The sequence below is a fragment of the Onychomys torridus genome, chromosome 3 (genome assembly GCF_903995425.1).
Source record: "Onychomys torridus chromosome 3, mOncTor1.1, whole genome shotgun sequence".
Taxonomy (NCBI): Eukaryota; Metazoa; Chordata; class Mammalia; order Rodentia; family Cricetidae; genus Onychomys; species Onychomys torridus.
In genome coordinates, this window is record NC_050445.1 from 36,139,457 (window position 1) to 36,165,147 (window position 25,691).

At 46.0% G+C, this 25,691-nt stretch overlaps 1 protein-coding gene and 1 long non-coding RNA gene across 2 annotated transcripts in view; one reads left to right on the top strand and one right to left on the bottom strand.

Moving 5' to 3' along the window:
• Nucleotides 1-6,241: 6,241 nt before the first annotated feature.
• On the top strand, nt 6,242-20,731 carry LOC118579521. The gene is made up of 3 exons (XR_004944475.1): nt 6,242-6,388; nt 11,120-11,229; nt 20,587-20,731. It is a non-coding gene; the product is annotated as an uncharacterized LOC118579521 (long non-coding RNA).
• A 2,500-nt stretch (nt 20,732-23,231) lies between these two features.
• Exoc4 (exocyst complex component 4) overlaps nt 23,232-25,691 on the bottom strand; it is a 767,731-nt gene continuing 765,271 nt past the window's right edge. Inside the window, exon 18 of the mRNA XM_036180825.1 lies at nt 23,232-25,259. Coding sequence (XP_036036718.1) covers nt 25,022-25,259 — 238 coding nt within the window. The 3' untranslated portion in view covers nt 23,232-25,021. The remainder of the gene's footprint in view (nt 25,260-25,691) is intronic.

A 25,691-nucleotide genomic window follows, 5' to 3' on the forward strand; every position in this document is an offset into this window, starting at 1 on the left:
AGAGGAAGAGAAAAGGCCAGGCCAGTTATTTGAGTTAAGCAGCACGGCAGTCATTCTCGTGGTGGGCTTGCAGGTACATGGGGGAGGGGAGCTTGAGAGAAAGAGGTGGAAGCCGAAATACCAGAAAAATCATACTTAGTCTCTGGCCAGCATCTGAAAGAAAGAAACAAAAAAGAAGAAAAAGTTAAGTAAACACAATAGAACCTGTGGCAGCTCATAGGGACTAGCTGAGGAGGTGGGAATTCTGGGAAGGAAAAGCACATTATCTCATTAAAGGCCTAATTATCCCCCCCCCCCCACACACACACGCTTTAACAGGCTTAAGGTGTGCCTGCCTTCCTGAGGGCGTGGTCTCTTGGCCAGGAGGCTGACAGGTCCAACTGGGAGACAAGGCATGTCTCCATGTCAAGGTGGATTCCATTCTTCCAGCTAGGAGGCCACAGCTTTCCCTGAACCGGCTTTCACACAGCGCGACTTTAACATAAGGCTAAAGTGCCACGTTTGTGTAGTAGGTGGCTGTGGGCCACTCATAGCCATCACTACCCAAAATGTGGTTAATATGACTGACATACACTTTAGGGATAAAACGCATCCTGGGTTATGAAGACAATACAACAATGCAAAATGCTTCAGTAATTTAAAGCTTTGTGTAGATACAATAAGACTTTGCATATATTTAGCCAAATCAGATTATAGTTAAACATAATTTGAGTTTCTTTTTACCTTTTGAATGGGGCCATTGGAATATTTCAAGTTACGCATGGTTCCCATTTCATTTCATTGGATTGCTCTGAAACAGTGAGTAGTTTCAGTAACAGGCCATTCTTGTGGGATTATTCACAGTTGTTTGGCTTGACAAGCTTTGGTGCCGAGGGGTCATATATAATTCAGCCGTACCTGGCTTCATGAACACTTAAGCACTGAGACAGTTGTGGTAGGGTCTGAGTTAGTCATGTTCTGGGACCCTTTGCTTCCCAGACTACTTTACTTCCCCAAGGCTTCTCCTATGCCGCTTAAAAGAAAGGACTTGTGGAGCTAAAAGCATCCAGGTCTGCAGGAGGCCGCAGCTTTTGTCCTTTCTCCGGATGCATCAATTAAAAATGCTTTGATGATCTAGCTTCCTCTCTAGCCCAGAGCTCTGACTCTCCAGCTAATTAACTCTCCAAAGAAAGCCAGGAGCTGCTTTCAACTTAGAGCTTTCCATTTCCGCTTCCACTGGGGGAGAGTGGCTCAGAGGATCACCTGCTGCAGACACTGCTTTTATTTTTTGGGTCCAGACTTTTCAGGACAACCAACACTTTTTGCATTCTTTTATCCTTCCAGAGAGAGACAGACAACTCATTAAAGGCACAGTTCAGTTTTTGCAAGTGATCAGGCCTTTTCTTTGCTTATAACGATGAGCGGGGAAAACAGAGGGTCTTTGAGCTCAATGGGTTTTTCTCTTGTCTCAAGGGAGCTGTACCTCATGGGGGTTGAAGCACTGGGTGCCCGTGGTCACACAGAACTTCCACTGGGTCAGTGGCCTCTGGCTTCTTGCCCCTTGAATTTGAAGAATGGAATTTACAACAATGAGAAGATAGGTTCAGGGAGGAGTCTTCTTCTAGATCTGGGATGGGAGATTAAGAGTAAGAAAACAGAGCGCGCCTGTGTAGTCTGAATGGGGCCCTGGAAAGGGGATGCCATTGGACCCTAGGCTGTTCCTAGGGCTCTGTACAAACCCGAGTGACATATGGGCAGGGGATGAGCAGCATGATCCAGTTGGTTTATCCAGGAGGTGTGGGTACCTCTTCTCAGTTTTGGTCACATCCTGGTGTACAGTTTCCAGGATAGACCAGGAACCAGAGGACCTCTGGCATTTCCTGCCATATTAGGACCAAGGGAAAACTGTTTAATTTGGGGACCCCCCACTCTAAAGCTATCTGGCTAGTTTCTGTCTCCTTGTTAGCAGTATTTGAAATATCAGAGAAGCCACACATTTGAATAGCTTGCCACACAGGCCAACAGAGCGTCTCTTCCCCTTGAATTACACTTCCTGCAGAGTAGAACTGATGTGTTCTGTGTAGCTTCCAAATGCTGCTTCTCTCTGAGACAAATGATGCTATACTTTTGTCCAGGTTCAGCTGCTCATCAGACGCCTCTGCTTGGGGCCTAACAGACACCTCAAAGTCAGCATGTGCAAAAGACCTCCTTAAAATCCCCCAGGATGTCCATCTTCTCCTTAAAGCTGATCATGCATGTTCCCAGTCTCCAAGCTCAGAACACTGCATTAAGCTGAGCTAACCCTCTCCCTTGTTCCTGACTTGCAAACTCTGCTGAGTCTGTCAATACAAAAAGCAAAGCTCTCATTGTAAGGGAGTAGGAAAGGCCACTTGGGTGAGCAGGGCCCAGGAACAGACTTGGGTTAGCCCAGACCCCATGTTCCAATGTGGAAGCAGTTTTACAGAATTAAGAAAGCCATAAATCAAGAGGAGTTTAGAATACATTGGTGGGTAGATCAGAGAGGTTGTTACAGCAAAATGGGGGAGGCTTTTCTATAGGCCTGAGATTCTGTCTGATGGAGTTGTTAGCTTTTGGGCTAGGGAAGCCAGTGGTCTGCTAAGTTAATACATCCCAAAAGGTTTTTATGTATTAGTCACAGGATATTTAGTTCCGACACAGAGGTGGGCAAGGAATGGCTATTTATTCCTAGCTAAAGCTAGCCCAAGATAAGGTTGTTAGCCTCTGGACATTCCAGCTTCTCCACATCAACTTCAAGTTGGGAGGGGAGGATGAGCAGTGAGGTGAATTTGAGAGGAGGAGCGAGTATGAACAAAATACATAGTAGGCATGTGTGAAACTCTCAAATAATTTGAGAATATATATTAAAATTTAACAACTATTTTAATCTTGCATCACTTATATTTATGTGACAAGAGTGCCTCCATAAACAAACGGGGAAATGTATGTATGAAAATGTTTGTGGACCATTGTGCACAGCTATGACTTGGAGAAGAGTAAGATCTGAGGGTAATAAACTGGGGTGTGTGTGGAACTCAGCAGGGCCTGCTTGCATAGATTCTTTTAGACATCCAGGTGTGTATGAAATTCCTTCTCTCCACCATTAGGCATGACACCTGTCTCATTAAGTTCTTCAAAGGGATGGTAGAGAGAGAAGGTAGAGAGTGATCTCTGTTTGATGGCCTGCTTCTGATCAGAGGGTGAGGGCCAAGTAAGATGGCTTTCCTGCTTCTGCTTTTTCGTCAGATGCCAAGGTGCCAGAGTTGGGGGAGGCATACTCTCATCCACACTGCTACAGTGTCCAATCTCCAAATAAGACCATGTTCTGAGGTATTTCTCATTGCTTCCTGGCCACACCAGACAAAAGCCATGTCAGGAAGGAAGGGTTTATTTGGCTCGGTGTGGGACTAAGATCCAGTCCTGGCTTCGGAGGTATGGCAGTGGGAGCAGGAAGCCGAAGGGGATGAATGCCACTACTGATCAGTTCTCCTCAGACTCCAGCTCCTGGAAGACTGCTACTCACATTTACGGTGGGTCTTCCCATCTCAATGAACCCAATCTAGAAAATCTCTCAGGAGCTGCCCTTAGGTCTGTTTCCACAGTGATTCTCAGCCCCATCAAGCTGACCTTCCTAAATGATGTCCTGAGTACCAAGGGGATATCATTTCAGTATATACATGCTAGGAGATTCAGTTGAACCCATAGCACCATGCTTTTGGTCAAGCCCAAATGCCATGCACTTCTGAAACCATCCTTGGCCTTTTCCACATTTCTCTGCCCCAAGCTTGAACATAATCTCTATCGCTCCCTGCATACCTGTGACCTCATAACACCTCTATGTTTCATAACAGAAAACATTGAAATCAGAATTTAGAAGCAGCTGCTTTTGCTGAACAGCATTGTCTTGGGCATGCAAGGTAACTAAGACAGGATCAAAGCCCAGCATGACATCTCTGCCTGTATTTTATGTCTGTGCTTTGGCCGAAGGTACAGAGATAAATTGTGGTCCTTAATCTTTCCTCTTAAGTCACCTTGAATGCCAGGAAACCCTCCCAGAACAGACTGCCTTTCCCTCTAGATGAGGACAATTATCCAAGAAAATAAGATTGCATCCTCAGCAATTAGCGGTGCGAAGATTTATTGGACTACAGTTGGGGTAGCAACGTGTTGAACCACCTTGCGGCATAGAGTGGAGCTGACAGAAGTTTGGATCAATATGGGCAGGGCCATGCCTTTCCAGGACTACTTGGTTATGCGTTATGCATATTGCTCCCCTGTGTTTCAGCCTGAACTTCATCTCAGTACCCAGAAGACGTGGGGGTCATTAGATTGCTTCATTTGGTCCTTTCCCCAATGTGTCCATATTGCTTTTTGCCTTCATTCATCCCTTCAATTGGCGTATTGAGATGAGTGGCTGTCTGCCTTGTTTTAGTGGTGCCAGAATCTGGACTCAATCCATCCCTAAAATCTCTAGGAACAACCTTGGCATGGCACCTGGCTTGGACATTTGTGATATTTAAGCTGCAGGGAATGGGAAACTTACCAAGAAGTTCTATAATATTCACTGCCCGTGTCTGGTCTCTCTTGGAGGGCAGAGGACCAGGAGCATCACTTCTTCAACATGAATTCTCCTTGGCCCTCCTTGAACCTGCTGTGTGTGCATGGCCATCCTCTGCCATGACTCCTGTCCGAAGAGACAGCACTATGTTCTGAAGACAGCCTTGCGGACTCCTTGACCTCTGACTGCTGAAGGCAGCAACTTCCATTGCTCCCACAAAAGAGCTGGGCTTGTCCCAGCCACCCCCATCCCTGTTGACACCCTCCCCATCCACAGCAGTTAATCTGATGTTTTAGATGCAGTGCCCAATTTCTTTTCAGCTACTTTGCAGTTATGATTAGGAGAGTTATGTGTGCAAGAAGCAGGTCAGGTCACACCATTTAATAAAGCTATCATGGCCAGTGTGAGCGTGACACACAAAAGGGGACAAGAGAACACAGCTGTACTCTTTGTGGCACAAAACCAGGCAGTGTGCACTTGGTAGGGACCTTTTTGATGTCACAGGGTGAGGGATTAAGTCATAATTATGTAGATCTAAATTGCCTTCCAGCGAGCCCACTGGCGGTTCTTCATTATCATCACAGCAGGTCTAATTCTAGTGCTCACTGATCATCTTTCAGCTGCCTGACACCCAGCCTAGGGACATGGTCAGAATTAAGCAGGGACCTGAGCTGTGAAGAGCATCAGGTGCTGTCTTTCCACGTTTGCCTCAGCCGTGTGTTGATGAATGTGCGAGAGCCCTCCTCCTTTCTCCATAGTGGCTGGTCCCACACCTTTGATTGCAGTTCTCAAGGCATTGGAATCTGAGAATCCAGTAGTTAGTGAAATGTTGGAGGAAACTGATCAGTTGCGTTTTCTAGGTGTTGCAATGAGACCTCAGATTTCATTTCTTAGAAACATTTGTGACCGAGATGGTCAATTGGTATCACCACAAATCTAGACCTCACATAACTCTTCAAATGCCCATAACATCTTAGTGGATCTTCCTAGGAAGGCTGAGGCAAGGTGTGGGGATGGGTTTATGGATCAAAAATGCTGGTCTGGCAGCTAGGGTGTTTCTATCCCATACAGGTGTGGAGGAGGATGCCCAGTTGATGGGTAAGAAGCCTTGGGATTTAGTTGACTCTTGTTAGGGGTGACTCAGCTGTTAGTCTCAGTTGGGAGAGTTGATGAGTCAAAAGTGCCTCCTCCATCTTCCAGAGGAGTGAGCCCAGAGACTGCTTAACTAACAGCTTAACTTTAGGGCACCCATCACAAGGCAGCCCCTGTGAACGACAGTGAGACTAGCAGCTGTCCAAGAAAGAGGGCCCTGACCACCTCACATCCACCTCCTAGGATCACCTGCCCATGTTTAGCTTCTAACGGAAGCACTGAGATGATCAACTTGGGGGTGGGAAATATAGTCTAAACCAGCAGGTTGCTAACCGAAGTTAGCCAGTGGCTTATAAGGAGTGCGCTCCCTACATGAATTTTAATTTATTAATTTTGAGACTGGCTTTCCTGTGTCACGCAGGCTAGCCTTCAACGTCTGTCTATGGACTCAATCGATCCCCTTGCCTCAACCTCTTGAGTGATGGGATTATAGGCACATACCACTGCCCCTGGCTTACTTTTAGTTTTTTAATCTTTATCTATCTATTTCACAATCCAGACTACTTTACAATCTTTCTGGAAAACAGATGGTGGAGATGGTATCAAACTGAGTGACTTTGAACTCAAAGGGCATCTCTAGAAAAGTTCCTCCAGGTACCAGAGAACCACATTCATCACCTCCAGTCAGTTGCCATCCGTCTTGAAATCTCCAGGTGATGAGCATCAGAGAGTTTTAAAATGGTAAGTATTCCATGGTGAGCCGTTCAGATGGAGTGAAATTCTTCCTTGCATTAAAACACAATTAGCAGTGTGGTAATGTTTTCCTATTTAATTCTGTCCTTTGATTGTCTAGAGGATTTTTCCTCTTAGCTTGTATTAGTGATGATTTTTGCATAACAAATCATTCCAAGCTCTAGCTGATTCAGGACCAACAAACATGACTTCAACAAACATGTGTGAGGGTCAGTCAGGAGCTGAGTGTAGACGGAGTGGGTGGCTCTGTCTGAGTGGTTCTCCTGATCTTCTCTGGCTTGGCTGGAGCTGGAGGACCTGCTCACCAGGTGACCCACTTAACTGGCCGTGGGAAGGAGGCTTCATTCAGTTATTGACTGGTTTCGGGCAGGAGGCCAGTCCCTTTTCACATGGCCTTCTCCATAAGGTTTACTTGAGTGTCTTAGGTATGGTGCCAGCTTCCCCAAGGAGGGTGAAGTAGGAGGCAGCAGGAAGTAACCATGATGCCTGTGATGGCCAACTCTGGTCCTGGTCTGTCATCTCTGTCACATTCCAGGAGAATGGAGCTGTGGGCTGCAAGCTTGAGAGGGGAAGGGCATTTGAACTCCATTTTAAAATTTCATCTTTTACACAAGTTCTCTCTTGTTATTGATATTCTCTATTTGATGAGATGTCAGTTTCGTGCTTTTGTTTAACTCTGCAGACATGGTTTCCTTTATTCCTTGAACATGTTTACATTAGTTGATTACATCTAAACATTTTCATTTTATTACTATTTTTGTGTGTATGTATGTATATGATATGTGCATAAGTGAGGGATTACACATGTTAACTTTTGGGAGTCCATTCTCTTCTTCCACTGTGGATTTCTAGGATTGAACTCAGGTCTTCAGGCTTGTACAGCAAGGGCTCTTACCCCCTGAGCCATCTCCCCAGCCCACTCTCCACACTTTAAGAGCATGTGTAGTGTAATGTGATGGATTTTAATGTTCATAGATTGGATAATATTACCATGAGCTACCTCCAGAATATTTTACTGCCCTAAAAAGAAGTCCATGCCAAGACATTGAAAAATTGGATATGAAAATGATGCACCCAGAATGCCAACATCTTTTGATGTTATTGCTATTTGTCAAGTAACCTTTCCAGATCAGTTCTGTAAGTTACATACCCCTTGTCCTGACTAAAGCCTCCGCTCAGTTGACCAAGGGAAGGTTGACTTCCTCAAATTCCTGAAAAGTCAAGTCTTGTGTCTCACATAGGCTTCCAAAGGCTTGGATATTGGGTACACTTTGAATGCCCCAGAACTTTGTAACTTTCCGTGTGTGTTGCAGGTGAGCCAGAGGTGAGGCATCACAGTTGGGGTCTCTCCACCGCACATTCAATTCTGTACATGCACATGGACTTCTAGATCACCAGACATATGTTGGAGCTCTTCAAAACTCCCTGTGAGCATTTCCTTCCCAAGCTCTTCTTTGTAATGTCTGGTCGAGCTCATGTTTGTCCCAGTAGCTATCACGGTCTTAGACAGCTACACGGTCAAAACATTTCTGTCAATTGTTCTTGACCCCCAAAGTTGAATGAGGTCAAATAACATCTTATGAGAGGGGCCTTTCCAGGGAGCTATGACAGGTCACCACAGGGACAATTCTATGGATGTGCAGTTTGAGGGGCTTTCAACACACGTCACCTCTCCAGTATAAAGCAAAACAAGTCAAAATATACACAATTTGTTCTCTCTCTCTCTCTCCCCCCCCCCCCCCCCCCCCAGAGTTATCTATGATGACCATCAAGTCAATAGCTAGAAGGGTCATGATGGGTAATAGTCTAAGCTTCTTACATGCACACTACCAAATCTTTTCTAGAAAGGTGCTAGCAAGTCTAAGCTCCACCCCCACCACAGTCTACAAGGGTGCCTGTTTCCTGCTCACTCAGTGATGCAGGCTATCAACTGTGGCAGTGATTGTGATTTTACGGATTATATTATCTCTCTGCATGACTTCCCTCAGATCGCTTATCTTTATGTCCACTGTGCCTGGCATAGTGTCTGGACAAAATTAACAGCACAATAAATATCATTTGAAAGAGTAAAGCTAAGTCTCTTCCTCCATCCCAAAGCATTCTCCAGCCTTCCTGCAGCTTTTGCTAGCTGCTCAGCAGGTGCCTTGGGTTTGTTCTGTGCCCACCTCCCACACTGCTTCTCTCCCTTCTGTGTGGCTTCCTGTCTCATGCGCGACACTCCACCCAGTTACTCTACCTAGAAATGTGACATGGTGGTGTGAATGAGAACGTCCCCCACAGGCCCTGGGTTCGAACACTTGGACTCCAGGTGGTAGTGGTGTTAGGGGAGGCTATGGAACTTTTAGGATATGGCACCTTGTTGGGAGGAAATACATCACTGGAGTGGGCTTTGAGGGTTACAGGCTCACCCCACTTATAACTGGCTCTCTCTGCTTTCTGTGTGTGGTAGGAAATGTGCTCTCTCATGCTTCATGCCATGCTCTCCCTACCATCATGGACTCTTCCTCTGGAACTATAAACTCTCCCCCATAAGTCTCTTCTGGTCATGGTATTTTATCACAGCAAGAGAAAAGCAGACTAACACACCTGGCCAGCCTCCTTTACCCCTTCCCCACACCCTTCTACTCACTGTCTCCTGTCCAACCAGTGATTGCATCCTGTCTGTTCGACTCCTTGCCACTAGGAGTCCTTCTCAACATAGTTATTGCCCATCCACCATGTGCCAGTGATTGATCTAGGATCTGAGGATGCAGAGAAGAAAGGAGAAATCCCTACCTCACAGTTCAGTTACAGAGCATGTGGTATGGCAATAAAGCTGTGAGGAAAAAGTAAGAAGTCTAAGACATGGGAAGGGCTGCTGTTTAAATAGGTGGCCAACAAAGGACTCATTAGAGGGTGAAGTCCAAGTAGAGACCAAAGATGGGAAAGAATGATCATGTTTTGCTGTGGAACAATCTTTGTATTGTAAATATGTATTACTCTCATTGGTTAATAAAGAGCTGACTGGCCTATAACGAGGTAGAAAGAGATTGGGTGGGAGAGCCAGAATAGAATTCTGGGAAAAAGAAGGGTGGAATCAGAGGAGTTGCCAGGAGACACAGAGGGAGCAAGACATGCTGGAGGACAGGTAAAGCCACAAACCATATGGCAGCACATAGATTAATAGAAATGGGTTAATTTAAGTTGTAGGAACTAGCTAGTAATAAGCCTGAGCTACCAGCCAAGCATTTATAATTAATATTAAGTATCCATGTTGGTTATTTGGGAACTAGTGGGTAGGGAAGAAAAATCCACTTACAATGTTTTAAGATATTTCCTAAATGTGTCCACTTCTCTTCTCTTCTGTGCCATAGCCTCAGTCTTAACCCTATAATCTCTGAGTCTTCTTGATAGCCACTTTCATTTTGTGTTCCCCTTCCCAGGGTCGTATTTCTACACCAACATCTCATGCCCTGCTCTTGCTTATAATCACTTAGTGGTTGCCCTACATTCTCCAGAGTCTAGAATTCAAATTCATATTGTCACCTACAAGCCCTTGCGTCTGTCTCCAACTTTATATCTTCCAAGTATCCAAGTATCCCAGCATAGAACTTAACTAAAAAAATAAACAAAAAGCCCAAACACTCTGAGTCTGGGTTTTTTTTTTTTTTCATTCCACAAAGAAAATAAGGGGCTGATATTGTTTATCTATTGATTGTCTTTTTTATTTGAGTTTGGGACGTATCTTAGAGAATCTCATTCCCTTTAAAAGAACCATTCATTCAGAAAGGACAGGTTTGTGACAGGCTGAATCTTTCTAATCAGGAAGCTAAGAGCTAATCATGCAGATGAACGACGTTTGTATCTTAACACAGCCAGGAATTGCCATGCATTATTAATTAGCTGAAGACTGGTGTCATGGCCTGGCTATTAATAGCACAAGCAAGATGGATGCCAAGGCTGGTCATCATGAGTGCAAAGCTCAGCACCTTTGGAAAGGGAACCTGTTTGCGGAGCAGCAGGAGTGGTTGTTCTTTTCTTTCCTTTTCCTTTCTTTTCTATCTTTTTTTTAAGGAGGTAGAAGAGGAATTTGCACCCAAGTTATCTGAACTAGTTCTTAAGATCTTCTTATCAGCCTTCCAGATTTGATGCTCTCTCTCTCCCTGTGTGTGTGTGTGTGTGTGTGTGTGTGTGTGAGTGAGAGAGAGAGAGAGAGAGAGAGAGAGAGAGAGAGAGAGAGAGAGAACAGAAAGCGTAATGGCGTAATGGTTGGAAGAGCATCAGGCCACAGAGACAAAGCAGAGCCCCCTGTTTCTGGAGGACCCTGTCCTCATCCTTGTGCTGTGAGACAAGCTGGGACTACATCCGAGATCCTACTTTGCAAATCTGAGCAGTGGTTTCCAAAGGCACGGTGCGAACAAGCACCCATAACCAGGAAGGTAACAGTAGACACCCCATTTTGGGTACTAGCCAACTATAGGGTGGGATACTAATGAGGAGCCCATCAGCCCAGGCTGGCTGCTCCCCACGAAAAGGCTAGAATCCAGAGTGTCTTCCAGAACTCTCTCTACTGGAGTGGGCATAGACAGTTTCTCCAGAATTGACATCTAAATTAGAACAGTATCAAAAGGTTGGCAAGATAAATAGATTGTAAGTGAGTGTGAAATGTTTTAAGATATGCAGTTGCCAAGTAAGGTTTTATGAGCTTTTTTTTTTTTTTTTTTTTTTTTTTTTAATCAGGAATGAAGTTAAAAGTAAATGAATTCACTGTTTGGAAGGGCTGCAGCTGTTCCCCAGGACCCTGATCTCGCAGGACTGATGGAGCAGTCTAGTCCTGATCTGACTAGGAGGTGGGTCTGATCCTGCTGACAGGATATCTTTTTGGTTTGCTTTGGAGTAGATGTTCTGATAACATGATGGTCACAGAGTGGGGACAGTCTGGAGACTTCCCAAGCTTCCATCGAGTTGAAAGGTGACCTGTGTCCTTGCTTGCTGACATGCTGTCTGTGGATAGCTCACTTTGTAGCCTACAACCTGCAGGCAAAATTGTGGAGAGGAGACATCTCTCCCAGGTCTTCTCACGGCAGAAGCTACCGATGCTTAGCCAGCTGAAAATGCTGTAGAATAGTCCTTCCCTGAGGCTTGGGCTGTGGAGTCAATCAGATGCTTACTTCCCTTCTGAACCCTGAGTGGGGTCAGAGGAAGTGAGTGACCACCTTGGGTGTCTTCTGGACAGAGTCTGTCTTCATCCAGAAACCACAGAAGTGAGCAATACACAAGCACATACCGACGGTTAATACAAGTGCAATCCCTGACAATGTCTACCGTGCCTGCACAGATATATGTATAATCTGTTGTGTAATAAATTAGCAGCCACAGCCCTTTCAGAGCCAAAAGTCCTGCCTCCTGGAGACTTCTCCTTATAGATGGCCAAGTTAGCAGCCCTTTGGCTTATGTCTTCTCGTTTACAAGGGGTGGGTTTTAGATCTTGTTTAAATCACAGTAACATTTGATTCCATTGGGACATGAGAGAAGCAAGGAAATCGCAGCTGTTGGGGAGGAGGGTAGACAACCAGAAGATGGAGTTTTCTACCAGTACGTTCATGGTTATGAATGAGACCTGGGTTTCTAGAGGATAAAAATCTCAATTCTGAGCATTGGTATTGCATGGTGAATAATGAAGACAGCCGATACAAAGAGTGGCCGGTGCTGCCGGATTAGAATGTGGAAGTAGAGATGGATGGCCTCTTGTTGGGCCTTCAGGCTTTCCCGGCAATTACTTATTATAGATAGCAGGTTTTTAAAATTATATACTGCATTTTTATAGAAGATTTCCCATGAATAATTCAAAATACTGACCCCAGACCTATGTCTATGGGCTTACAAACACTAACTGAGCTAAAAATAAAACAAGGAAGCGGAGGAAGAAAAGGCCTGTGAGCTGAGAAGATTCAGGGTCAGTGTTTGTGATGTTAATTGACTGGGCTAAGGGAAGTCTGGGTAGCCAGTAAACATTGTTTCTGGGTCCATCTGAAGATTAGCCCTGACCAATTCCCTGCACAGAGAAGATCTGTCTTCACCGTGTTGGGAGGGCATCGCCCACTCGCTTGAGAGCTCTGAGAATAAAAAGGGCCAGCCAGGGTAAATTCCCTCTAAGCTGAGCCATCCATCTTCTCCTGCCTCTGTGCAACGGGCTCCTGGTTTTCTGTACTCAAGGCTTACATCAGAGCACGGTGCCCTTGCCTGTGAAATGCCCATTGATTCCTTAGTTCATAGGTATTCACCTTTGAGCCAGTTCCTACAAGAAAATCCCAATCTCTTTCTCTCATTTTTTTAATGCAGTTTTTTACTTCAGTGTAGGCTGACCTGGAACTTGCTCTGTAGCCCAGGCTGGACTTGACTTTCTGATGGTCCCCCTGCCTCAGTCTATTGAGTGCTGGGATCAAGCATGAACCACTGTGCCTAGTTTTCTTCATTGTTTTTTCCAACTATTGCCTTTCTGTTTCCCACCATGTGGCCACAGGGTGAGATGACCTTTGCCAGATGCTAGTCCCTTGCTTTTGAACTTCTCAGCTGCACACACTGTGAGACACACATTCTTGCTCCCTATAAATTACCTGGCTTTTGGGATTCTGTTATCGCAGCACAGGACAAACGGAGCCAGGGGCTCTCTCTCTTGAGTTTTCACAAGTTGGTCCTGCTGAGCCCCTTGTACTGAGGAGTAGCCCTTCTGCTTCACTTTCACATCTCTATGGTAAACTGTGGGGCTGTCAGAGCACATCCTTCATCTCAAGTACCTCAACTGATGCCCCAACCCCACCCACATCCTTTTCAATACTGTGGTCCAATCACAGGCACCTCTATTAAGTTGTGTTGGGCTAACAGTTACCTGCAGCTGTGGCTTCTCTTGCTGGGTTCCTCAAGGATTTAGCCTGGTCCACAGTGCCCTTGCTTTGGGATGCTGGCTACAGTATTCTTTAGCTGATCCATGATGTTGTTCTTTCCATGAGATGGATTGGGCCTTGCCTTCTAGTTTCCTTCTTTTAACCTAAGCATAAGTCAGGTGCAGGGTCCCCAAATGCAGCATCTCTGGGGTGTAAGGCCAAGAGCCCTAGATGCTAGTCCTGGCTTAGTCACTGAGTAGACAGTGCCACACTCTCCTCTTGGACTTTGGTGCGGTGAGCTCCTCGACCAGCGAGGAAGAACGACCACCATTTGAGGATTCTTCTCAGATCACACTTTATTGGAGCGCCTCTTGGTTGAGGGAGAGCGGGAGGTGAGGGGCCCCAAGAACCAAAAGGCAGCTGCTTATATAGGGAACCAAGCAAACGGGTCAATCTATGATTGGATCCTACCAGAATGCAAGCACGGGGAGCCACGGGATAGGCTGAGGACATAAGGCCAAATTACCATATACGCGCATGCGCAAACCTCGAGGCGCACAGCCCAGCAAGCACAGCCAAATATGGAGTTGTTTACAGCAAAGCTGTCAGGAAGTCGGCGCCATCTTAGAATGGCAGCTCCCTATACTTTGGTATTTTGCTGCTCTGAGAAGTTCGATGGTTGGGGCAAAAGCTTTCCAAGTCTGTCCAGTTTTTTTTCTGCCCACAGTAGGGTAATCTACTGGATAGCTGGGTCAGAAATGTCCCTCAAAGTCCCTTCCATTAGAGGCCTGGTCTTCAGCTTGGCACTGTTGGAAGGCACTTGAACTTTGAGGAGGCAGGCATTTACGCTAGAAGTTAGCATATTGGGGCTTTGCTCTTGAAGGGCATAGAGGGTATCGTGGAGGATACCCCGGTGTCCTGTGCTCTCTGTCTCGGTCTATCCCTGTCTGTCTGTCTGTACTTCCTGGCTGTCATGAAGTGAATAGGATTCCATAACAATAAAAAAAATGACAGACTACTAAGACATGAAAGCCAGTCTCTCTGGGATCATTCTCTCTCCCCTGTATTGACTTTATTTTTGATATTATGATTTAATTACAATATTTCCCCCTTCCCTTCCTTCCCTCCAAGCCCTCCCATATGCCTTGCCCCACTCTCCTTGAAATTTAGGGCCTCTTTTTTCACTAATTGTCAGTGTATTCATATATATATAAATGCTACCTCTATGTATGTTTTCAGGGTTGACCATTTAGCACTGGATAGCCAATTGGTGTGCTCTTCCCTGGAGAGGGCTACCTCCCTAGGGAACATCTTTTTCTGAAAATTCCTCTTGCCTTCAGAGACTGAACTTTTGCTAGACCTTGCAACACAGCAAGTTAACAATACACCTTGATAGCACTATGCACTCAGTCTATATATAGTTAACCTGCTTTAAGAAAGCAATGGAACCAACCATACTATGCTTTGTACTTCTCATGTAATCAACTCTTACAACCTACATGCATAGCAGTTGTGGAACATTTTAACTGGGCTAAGATGTGTTGCATGTGTTTATGCTGTGGAATATTACTTTAACTGTGTAAGGGTGTGTTACATTTGTTTGTGCTGTATTTGTTTAACAATGTAATGATGTGTGTTTAACTATGTAAAGATGTGTTGCATCTGTTCCCCCTTGCCTGCCTAAGGCACCTGATTGGCCTAATAAAGAGCTGAATGGCCAATAGCTAGTCAGGGAAAGGATAGGCGGGGCCAGTAGACAGAATAAATAGGAGAAGAACTCTAGGCTCGAAAGAGGAACAAAAGAAGAGGAGAGGAGAGAATGAGGGAGACACCTGGGGCCCAAAGCCAGGCACCCTGAGCAAGCAGACCTGAGAAGCATTGAAAGTAAGATATTCTAATGAAGGTAAAAGGCCCCAAGGCAAATGGCAGATAAAGAGAAACGGGTTCATTTAAGTTCAAAGGGCTAGCCAGAAATGAGCCTAAGCTAGGCCGAGCATTCATAACTAATAAGTCTTCGTGTCATGATTTGGGAGCTGGTTGGTGGCCCAAAAAGAGAGATGCTGGTACATATAGCTTTAATCTTACATTGTGTATTCTGCCATGCCCCTTAGTATAGTTGTGTGTGTGTGTGTGTGTGTGTGTGTGTGTGTGTGTGTGTGTGTGTTGTGGTACTCATTTGCTGAGAGTATCTAACAGGTTGAAAGCAAACTGAAATAAAACAAGTATATACCATAAATATTGGAAGCAACATGTGGATACAGGTAGATAGTACATGATTGCCATTTTGGCTCATTCTGTGTTAATAAAGTCATTTTTCCCGTTATAAAACTCTATTAAAAGTCTTTATAGGAAGAATTTATTCCTTTCCATGAGTGTGTTTTCTGTGCTATTCAATAAACATACAGCAAAGCCCTTTGTTAGGGACAGACATTAGACACACATAGCAGACAGATGGCACAGGGGGAGATGTGCAGAATTCAAATATGGGCTCGATCTTTGTCTACATCAAGAGGAAGACTTTTTAAAATTTACTCAATGTGATACTGACACATATCTCTCTTAGCTGTAATTAAAATGAAAGCCATGTCCCCTTCCCCTGACACCTTCTAAAGGTTTTTTGGGAGGATTGCTTTTGAAGTCCAGGTGCTCCCCATGTCCAGCTGCATTTCTCAGAGCAGAAGAGGGGAGGGGCGAGTATGGCAGAGGGAGTTTCCCTTCATCTGGAGAATTTCTCTGGGCAGGCTATTGTTAGGAAGGGTTTGGGCCAAGAGGACCCTTGGCTTCCCAGTAGCAGGAAGGATAGGAGGTATCATCAGTGGGGGAGAGAAGGAAGAGCTGTATAGCTAGGCATGGTGGATTCCTGAGGCTGAGAACACAAGCCGTGTTTTTCCACCTGGGTCTGGCTCACAGAGAAGCCTGTGGAGGCTGGACACTGGGGCGTGGAGGTTGCAGAAGACACCTAGGAACACAGAGGGGACCTCCAGCATCACAGAAGGACAAGGGTGACTGATTAGGAGGCATTGATGACATTGTGTTCACCCTTCCGCATCCTCTTCTGCAATTGGGCGCTGCCACAATAGGGAAGAGAGAAAGCCTTGCACCCCTGGAGGACGCCATGGTGACTGTCTGCTGAGTGGGAGCTCAGAGCTTGGAGATAGATTTCATTTAGGGAAATTAAAAACACAAAAGATCTGACATGTTTCTCACCCCAATTTCACAAAGCAATTTGGGAATTTGTTAGCAATGGCGATCAGACTTTCCTCAGCATAGATGGGACAAGTAAGGCAAAGTCTAAGCCAAAGGCCATTCGGCCTGCCAAGGCCTGGCCCCTCCAGGGAAGTGAAGTCCTAAGAGTTAGTGAGGTGTATGGAAATACAATGGCTGGTGTGAGATGCAAACTCTCACTAACAAATTAAAGGAAGGATGTACAGGGGATCAGTCACCGAAGGCAGGTGTCCTGTCTGAAGGAAGTGTGGGGCTGAAACAGTCATATAGCAAAGATGAGGACATTCTGTGGGTCTGGTCTGACCTAGCTCTTGCAGTTTTCTGAAAGCTTCAGGTATGGAGACACAGCAGGTGTCTGAGGCCCTTGGCCTTTCTAACCAAAGTGGCTGTACTCTAGCTACTGCAAATAGTCAAGTCTTCTCAGGTGTGTCCAAGGCTCCTCAAAGAAATGAGCATGGCAGTGATAATACTGTTGGTTACACACACACACACACACACACACACACACACACCCCATAATATTTATTACGTGTTGGCAGTGAACACTTCATATGCTTTATACAGCATTGTTGTTGACCATGAGCTATTGTTGAACCGTCCCATGTCACAGATAAGGAAACCAAACTCAGGGACAATATCAAGGCCCCTTGTAAAAGATGGCCTGGGACATACTAATGCCCGACTCTGTTCCAGGAAGAGCGAATGTTCCAAGGTCACAGAATCTGCAGTCTTATGCAGGAAGGTCTTTCTGGCTTTCCCTACCTTGTTCACTGGAGCAGGCATCTCTGACCTCCTCTGAGAGGTACCTTCCCTGTACCTGGAGGTTTGGGGCTTCCATATTTCTGAAGATGCAGGAATATAGCAAGGATGTGGAACAGATAGGCCTTGCTATTTCTGTCAGTTGATCCATGTCCCTTGTCCAGTAATTCTTGGGACCATGTGTACAAGTATATCTTTCCTTCTTAGACAGGGTACTAGCTACAATCCAAAGTATCATCTCCCAAAGTCTGAGCTGTGGAAACAGATCATTGGGCTCACAGAGCATGGATGAGGGGTTCCTAACAGGGGTGTGGGTGACCCCCAAGCAGCTGCACCACTGAAAAGTCTCACCCCAGCATGAATGATGACTTCTCCACAGCTGCACAGATGACACCTTCTCCTTCACAGTTAACATTCATACGCTATGTACTCTACCTTCTCCAAAGACCATGAGGCCATGAGAAAATGCAGCACAATTAAACACAGTGCACAGAGCGGTAGGAAGGAGTAGCCAGACTCTCCTGGGCTGGTACAGTGACCTTCCAGGCCCTTCCTTCTGAGGGAACTTCAGCACTCAACAGCCTCCCCAACAAGAGTCTCTTGCAGTCTGCTCTGCTGGAGATGTGCCTGCTAACCCTGCAGCTAGTACGCTACAGATGCTTTACGGAGACAGGACAGAGCAAACCCACACTTCTCTGCCCACCCTTTTCTACAAAGGTCCTTGTGTGCATAAAACTTGAATACATCTGTATGTTTTCATGTGCCTGTTGACACAGATGCCACAGCCAAGGAGCCTTCGTGGGTAAAGAGAAAAGGTGGGTTTTCTCCCCTGTACAGGCTGAAGTGACATTCTGAGCCCTGATTCTAGAACCATGGCCCCCACTGCCTTCGGATGGAGTGTGAATCACTTTCAACCGCCATTTCAGTCCTTGAGAGGCTTATGTTTCTCAGATTTTTTTTTGTGTGTGTGTGTGTGTGTGTGTGTGAGTGTGAGTGTGTTTGTGTGTAGATGTACTGGCCCCATGTTATTCATAGACAGTTAGGCCCAGAGAGAGGCAGAGATGGGGAAATGGCTTCTCAAATTAAGCCCAGAAGTGCCTCCCTCTGGGGGCCATAGGAAGGACAGAGGGGCTAGAAGAGCCAGGTTGCCACAGACTGTCACTGGAGCTCAGAGTTGGTGAAGCGCTCTTTCTCTGCCACACTCGACAGAAGATTGGCTCAGAATAGAGAAGGTGAGAGAGTCTCCCACCTTGAACCCTGGTGCCAAGCAGAGCAAGTCCATGAACTTGCTGGGTCTCAGGCACAGTCCTTGATCCAGCCCCTGTGTCCTCAGTGAAGTGGGAATGATGGTGGCTCCCCTGGGGTTATTGTGGAGATTCAGTGAAATAGTGTGGTAGAGCACTTAACACATATTGGACACATTATGTGTTCATGAAATGGTATCTCCCATAAAGCACTAGCAATCAACCACAAAATAAAAACAACAGAAGCCAGCTAGTAATGGTTTCCTGATCTCTCACAGTAAGTAAATCCCTGTGAAAAAAAACTTGCTTTTTCTATGTGGAGTCGGGTTCCTCCTGGAACATCTATGCAGAGTCAGCAGGAGTCCAAGGCCACCTTTCTACCAGGGATCACAGATAATGAGAACTCCGCTTACCTACAAGTGCCTCGTCTTTTTTTTTTTTTTTTTTTTCTTTTTAAGTTTATGCACATGCAAGCTGTATATACATGTACACATTTGTATGTGGTTTTTTCAGGTCATCGAATCCTTGGGATCCTAGGGACTCCTGCTCCAGGTGTGTGAACACTCTGGCAGTATTTTCCATCACAGATGTGTCTTTGGCTAGGCACGTCCCAGTAACCCCAGGTCACATGCATTTCTTCCCTCTCACACCTCATTCTGTTCACAGAAGTCCTTTCTGCTGTTTGCATCTTGGTTCAATTTTAGAGAGATTTCCAGCTCCGCTCCAGCCACTCTCCCATCTCATTACACTCTTGGTAATTAGCTCCATCTCATTACCCCGGCCCTGCTGGAATCCGATGACTTGTTTCCAGGTGTAAACCTGTGCGGTGCATACACCTCTTCAACATTCCAGGCAGGCCTTCTGCCGCAGCCAAGGCAGGACAACTATTTCCAGCCGCATACAGTTCATTAGCGCTTCCGTATCAGGGAAAGAACTCCGTTGTACTCCACATCTGGTCACATGCTTATTAATTATGCACTTCTTATAACAACTGTGTCTAATTAGGACAGAGTTGAGACCTCTGCGGAGCCTAGTGATTCTTTATGTTTTCCCATTCTTGGTACCTCATTACCCTCCCTCCAAATTATGCCCAATTTGTTTTACATCCATGCCACATTAAGACAATTGCTCTCAGGTGTGCATTACAATACGCGCTCTGCTTTTCGACCCAAACTTTCTTGACCAGAACACTCCTTGTTCCCATATCCCTAGCCATTTTTTGGTCTCTGCTTACATTTACCCTGGATGGAATGAATCCAGCTCAGACTTGCTGAACCCTGGACGCTGGCCTGCTTTATTCCTTGTCTGCCTATTTCTGTGCCGCGGGTCCTGGGGAGGCAGCCACCGCCATGGCTCAGAGCAAGAATCCCAACTGTAAGGGCCCTGGTCCATTCACAGAGCCTGTGAGGCAGGGACCCGTTTGTCCCAGCTGGAGCTGGTGAGGCGTGAGCTGCCAGGCTGTGCTGGCGAGAGAAGAGGCTCACTCTGAAAGGGACAGTTCTGAGTTCCAAACCTTGACACAACTTAGCCAAGCAGCAGAGAGTCGGGCTGAAGATTTCAGTCCTCAGTCCTATGCAATGGCTGGCTTCCTAAATGAAAGGCTAGTGTTAGAGTACTGAGTGGGAAGTGTGGACAGTAGCAAAGCAAGATCACCGTGAGTGTTCTAAGAAGCCAGTGGTCTTCTTAAACTTCTATAAACTCGGGGTCTGTGGTATTGACCCAGAGCCCACCAGAAGCTATCCTATGTCTCTGTCTTTTTCTTCATCTATGTCTATATTTCATAGCTATCATTTGTCAATTCCACACACCCCCCTTCAGAACCGTTCAACAGGTTGAGCGGGACTTGACACCCTCCCATCTTACCACTGTACCCTCCTGTTCATATCCTGTGTTCCTTGGGACAGTTTTGTTTCCACCATATTTACATATATGATTTTATATAGCTATATAAGATCTAGAAACTACACGAACAAACTCTCAACAGCATGGCTGCCTGCACAAGACAACAGCAACAACAGCTGACATGGCCACAGTTTTGTCTGAACCTGGCTTACTCTGCTTACAGTCACCTCCAGCTACATCCATTTTTCTGCAGATGACAACTTGGTTCTTTGTAGTGAGAGGACATCCCATCCTGCATCTACAGCATAGTTCCTTCACCTATCCTCCATTGTTGCATACCTGGCCTGGCTCCACACTTAGCTGCTGTGAACAGCCTTAAACACTGCTGTGCAAGTATCCCTGTGACATGTGGATTTGAGTCCTTCAGGTAAGTACCCAGGAGTAGTACAGCTGGGTCATGTGGTAGATCTATTTCACTCTTTTGAATTTCTAAGTGTTTTAATTGAGTCTTTCATAAATGAGCACACTGTATTTATGTCATCTCCACCTACCCCCCTTCTAACTCCTCCCGTGTTTCTCTCCTTCTTGAATCATCCCTTCTTCTATAATTCTTGCAATAGTACATCCCAATGAGTCTGTTTAGTTGTTTGTATGTACGTGTCTTTAGGGCTGACCACTTGTGATTGAATAACCTACAAGGGGGCGAGCCCCTGGAGAAGTCTGATTCTCCCTCTCTTAGTTGCCATTGACCACTTGGAATTCTTGGCCAGGGGTTAGGCCTTGTGAATTTTCCCTCATCCATGTTGGCACATTAACTGCTGTTGTCATTATGTAGGTCTTGCATAGGCAGCCATATTTTGACAGTTCATGATGCAGCATCTTATGTCTAGAAGATACCATCTCACAGCAGCCACCCTGTCCTCTAACTCTCCCACTTTTCCTGCTTCCTCTTCCGCAATGTTTCCCAAGCCTTGGGTGTAAGGGTTGTGCTGTAGCTAACCCAACTGGGGCAGGACCCCTCACAGTCACCTTATCTGCATTTGACCAGTTGTGAATCTATTTAGTAGCCTGTCTGCTTTAAATAAGGTTCATGGATGAGGCGTGAGAGCTGTACCTGAGAAAGCGTGTGACTGCAGCTTCTGGGTGTGAGGAGATACAGGGCAAGGGACCAGGGACAGACCCACCAGACTGTTTTACTATTTTGAGGAGCCTTCACAGGGATCTCATAGTGGCTATTTACATTCCTCCCAGCAGTATGTAAGGGTTTCCTCCAGCCCCCGGCCTCACCAGCATTTGTTATTTAAGGAATATTTCTGTTGCACATTTGGTTGAGCCTGTAGAAGAGAAGCCAATGGCTAGCTTTGTGGACTATCCATAGGTCCATCTCATTTGTCCCACATTTAAGAGAAAATGGTGAGCTTTGCTCTCATGCCCTCCTGCTGAGGCTTATTGGTATTTTTCTCTATTCCTCACCACAGCACTTTTTAGGGAGCCGCAGGCATAGCAGAACGTTAACTCTTGAGGCTGTGTGTCTGGGCTCTCTGTACTGACTCTAGTACTTTCTTGTAATGACTGTGAATGACACAGAATCCTTCTCACAAAACATCCCTCAAGTAGGGCCATACTGTGTAGAAACCTTCCGTGTGTCCCCAGTGGTGGCAGGTTCTGAGGTGGCTATGCTGTCCATCTGCATCCACTCAACCAGCTCCTGAATGTGTCATTGGTTTTGACTGTTTGCAGAACAAATACTGATGAATTACCAAAGACTTGTGCTTGAATGCCTTGGACAAAGGCCCCTATGTCCTTTTTCTGTGTAAAACCGGCATTTCTGGTCTGACACTATTGTAGCAAAGCGGGGATCCACTCCTGCACACTCTCTGCAGCAGCTCCCGTGCTGGGATCCTGCTGGCTCTCACTGCCCACTGTTATGCTCAACCCAAGTTCTTGTTCCACACCTGGGAAAACCATCCTGAACCCCAGAACAGGTAGGGAGGAAAGAAGGCGGCAGAGATCGGAGCTAAGTGGCCACAGTCACTACAAAGTAGTGTCCAAACAAAAGGAGAACTCCAACAGCTCTCTGCTCCTCCGGTCACGTTGCCTCTTGGGTAGACGTACAAGAACCTTGTGTGAGGCATTGTGCTTTCCATGATTGTCTCCTGTGTGCATCCCACTTCTTCCCTGTCAGGATTCTGAACCACACAGTTGTGTAGCCCTCTCTCCTTCCTCTCAGAAGGTACTGGAAGGACATCCTGCAGCTGCCTGCTGGCTTCTCACCCCATTGTCAACCTGGTTTCCAGCTTAGTTCTGGGTAGGAACTTGTTGGGTTTCAAGTCCAGTTCCTAAATGCTAGATAAAAATGGTGTCCTCTGTCTCTGGCCTGTGGTGGTTTGAAAGAAAATGGCCCCCAAAGGGAGCGGCACTATTAGGGAGTGTGGCCTTGTTGGAGGAAGTGTGTCACTGTGGAGGCGACCTTTGAGGTCTCATATATGCTCAAGCCACACCCAGTGTCTCAATTTACTTTCTGTTGCCTGTGTAAGATGTAGAACTCTCGGCTACCTCTCCAGCACCATGTCTGCCTGCATGCCGCCATGTCCCACCATGATGATGATAATTCAACCTCAGAAACCGTAAGTCACCCAATTAAATGTTTTCCTTTATAAGAGTTGGGTTGAGGATTTAGCTCAGTGGTAGAGCGCTTGCCTAGCAAACACAAGTCCCTGGGTTCGGTCCTCAACTCGAGAAAAAAAAAAAAAAAAAGAGTTGTCTTGGTCATGAATCTCTTCACAGCAAACCCTAAGATATGGCCCAAGCATGGCAGTGCCTGCCAAATGCTAGGATCCCAGGAAACGTTTGTTGAATGAAGACAATCAGAAAAACAACAGACAACATTTAAGCTTCTCAAAACAGTTTTTAATTTTTATTTTATTTATTTTAATTTTAATTCCCATCCAGATCAAAGTTGTTAGAAACACGTGTGAAAATTCCCTCCCTCAGGGTCCAAGAATGACCTTGAATGGTCCCAGCCCTTCTGGCTCTTCTTCCCATGCATGTTCAAGATGCTTCCCTGTCAGTGCACTGGTGTCTCCTGTGACCTATGAACCTCGAGCAGCAAGAGGACGTGGGGGCGTGGGCAGGACCCTACCTCCACGAGCATCGCAAGCACCCATCTCAGGACAGGGCAATTGGAAAAGAGGCTGAGCGGCCAGGCCTGGGGGTGCATGCCTTTAATCCCAGACACAGGGAAAATGTCCCACTTGCTTTCAGCTGAGTGGACCTAAGCTGTACTGCTTAATATTAAATATTTCTATTGCTTTATTCCTCTCTGAATTTTTCAGGAGCTTCGACATTTGCCATAATATTGATTGCTTTACTTTCTCATTGTCAAATTATTTTAAAACTATTTTTATTTTTGTGTGTCTGTGTCTGTGTTGGTTTTGGTCAGATGTTTATCACAGCAAAAGTAACCAACTAGCACAGAACTTGTCTGTGAATTTAAATTCTATTAATTGAGGTGGGCAGGCCCACTCTGACTGTGGGGGACCATTCTATGGGCCGAGGTCCTGGGCTGCATGGAAAGGAGAAAGCTACCCAAACCCGGGCATCCACTGCTGTTTCCTGACTGCAGAGGCTGTGTGAGCAGCTGCCTCAAGGTCTGGCTGTCTTGGCTTCCCGGCTGTGATGGGCCAAGAAAACCTTCCTTTCCTAAGTCACTCCTGTCACAGCCACAGGACAAGTGACTAACACCGTGTGCATGGGAACATGAGGATGCCCCTCAAAACTGACCCTCAACAGGTGTGAGACGGGAAGTTCTGCAGCCATGGGAGGGTGAACCACCTTCCATCCTCCTTTATTAGCACTGGTCTTATGACTTGGCTTGTTTTCTTTATGAGTGGTTTTGCCTGCATGTATGTCTGTGTACCACATACATGAGGGTCTGTGTACCACATACATGAGGTACTGTCGAGCCATGAGAGGGCTTCAGGTGAGGGAAACTGCAGTTACAGATGACTGAGCCTCCATGTGTGGGTGCTGAGAATTGAACGCCAGTCCTCTGGAAGGACAGCCAGTGCTCATAACTGCTAAGCCACCCTCCAGCTTTGACTCTTGGTTTTACGACAGAAGGAATAAACGAAAAGGTTATAAAACCAACCAGCAACCTGTGTACAAGCTATAGCGGACCCCCCCCCCCCCCCAGGCCAGGGGCAAGGGCTGCTTTCCCCCAGCTTTGAGGTCTGTTTTGGTAGGGAAGCCAGCGGAGAAGCCTCTTCTTTGATTTTGGCAATGGAGACAAAGTAATGTGCACACACTTACTCCACTGAACTACAAAGCCCCTGCTTATTTTATAGACCTTATTAAGTAGCTTCAGGGTGGTCCTAAAGCATAGGCAGTAGCTAACTTTCCTTCATTCCTTTCTCAGAGTCCAGCAACTTGACATGCCCTCCTTCCTGTCCCACCTTCATCCCTTGGGAATAGACAGCACTAAAGTAGTCATTAGGCAAAACATTCTGTACTGCAAACTTCCTTAGAGTTTATAGAAAAGCAAAAGTGAGAAGAAAATAATCCACCTTCTATCCACTAAGCATCAGTGTAGACAAAAGCAAGTCAGCTCATGCTATGCCAAGTAGTAGCTAGAGCCTGTGGGCTGCACACACAATGAATGCTACCCACACCCACTGCAGTGCACACCATCAGACAGTGGTTATTTTCTTGTCCTTGGTGGCCTGCTTGATGGCAGCCTGCTCACAGATGATCTCTTTGAGCCTCTGCAGCCTGGTGTTCTGGATGGTCTGGTCCCCCACGCCGGTCTGGCTGCGGTGCAGCAGGGTCAGGGCATGAATGTACTCCAGCTCTGTGTATTTCACGCCCTGGTCCACAACCAGGTTCAGGAGCTCATCGGCTGTGTTGTACAGCATCTCGTAGTACTGCCTGGGGAAGCAAGACAGAACCTTGTTGAGTGTTTCCTCCATCAGCATGGGGGCTGGGGGCATACATATGCTGTTAATTGTATGCTAATATGTTTACTTATTTCACACACAGCTCCAGATTACCTGGAAGGCAAATTCTGTCCCACTCAACCTCGTAGTCACTCACTCACTCATTAGCTTATTACTGGAGACTCTGGGAAAGAAATATAGCTTTCTTCTCCTTTAAATGGGATAATAATGTTGCCTACTTCGCCAGGTTATTGGAAGAATTAGTTAATTCATATAAAGCACTTAGAATGTGGTGTTTCATCAAGATGAACTCTTACAACAGCAATAGTAATAGGAACACAGTAACTGTAATAGTAACATTAGGGCAGTTTTGTGTACCCAGCCTGTTAGTAAAGGGACAGAAAAGGCTTCCAAAGTGTAAGTC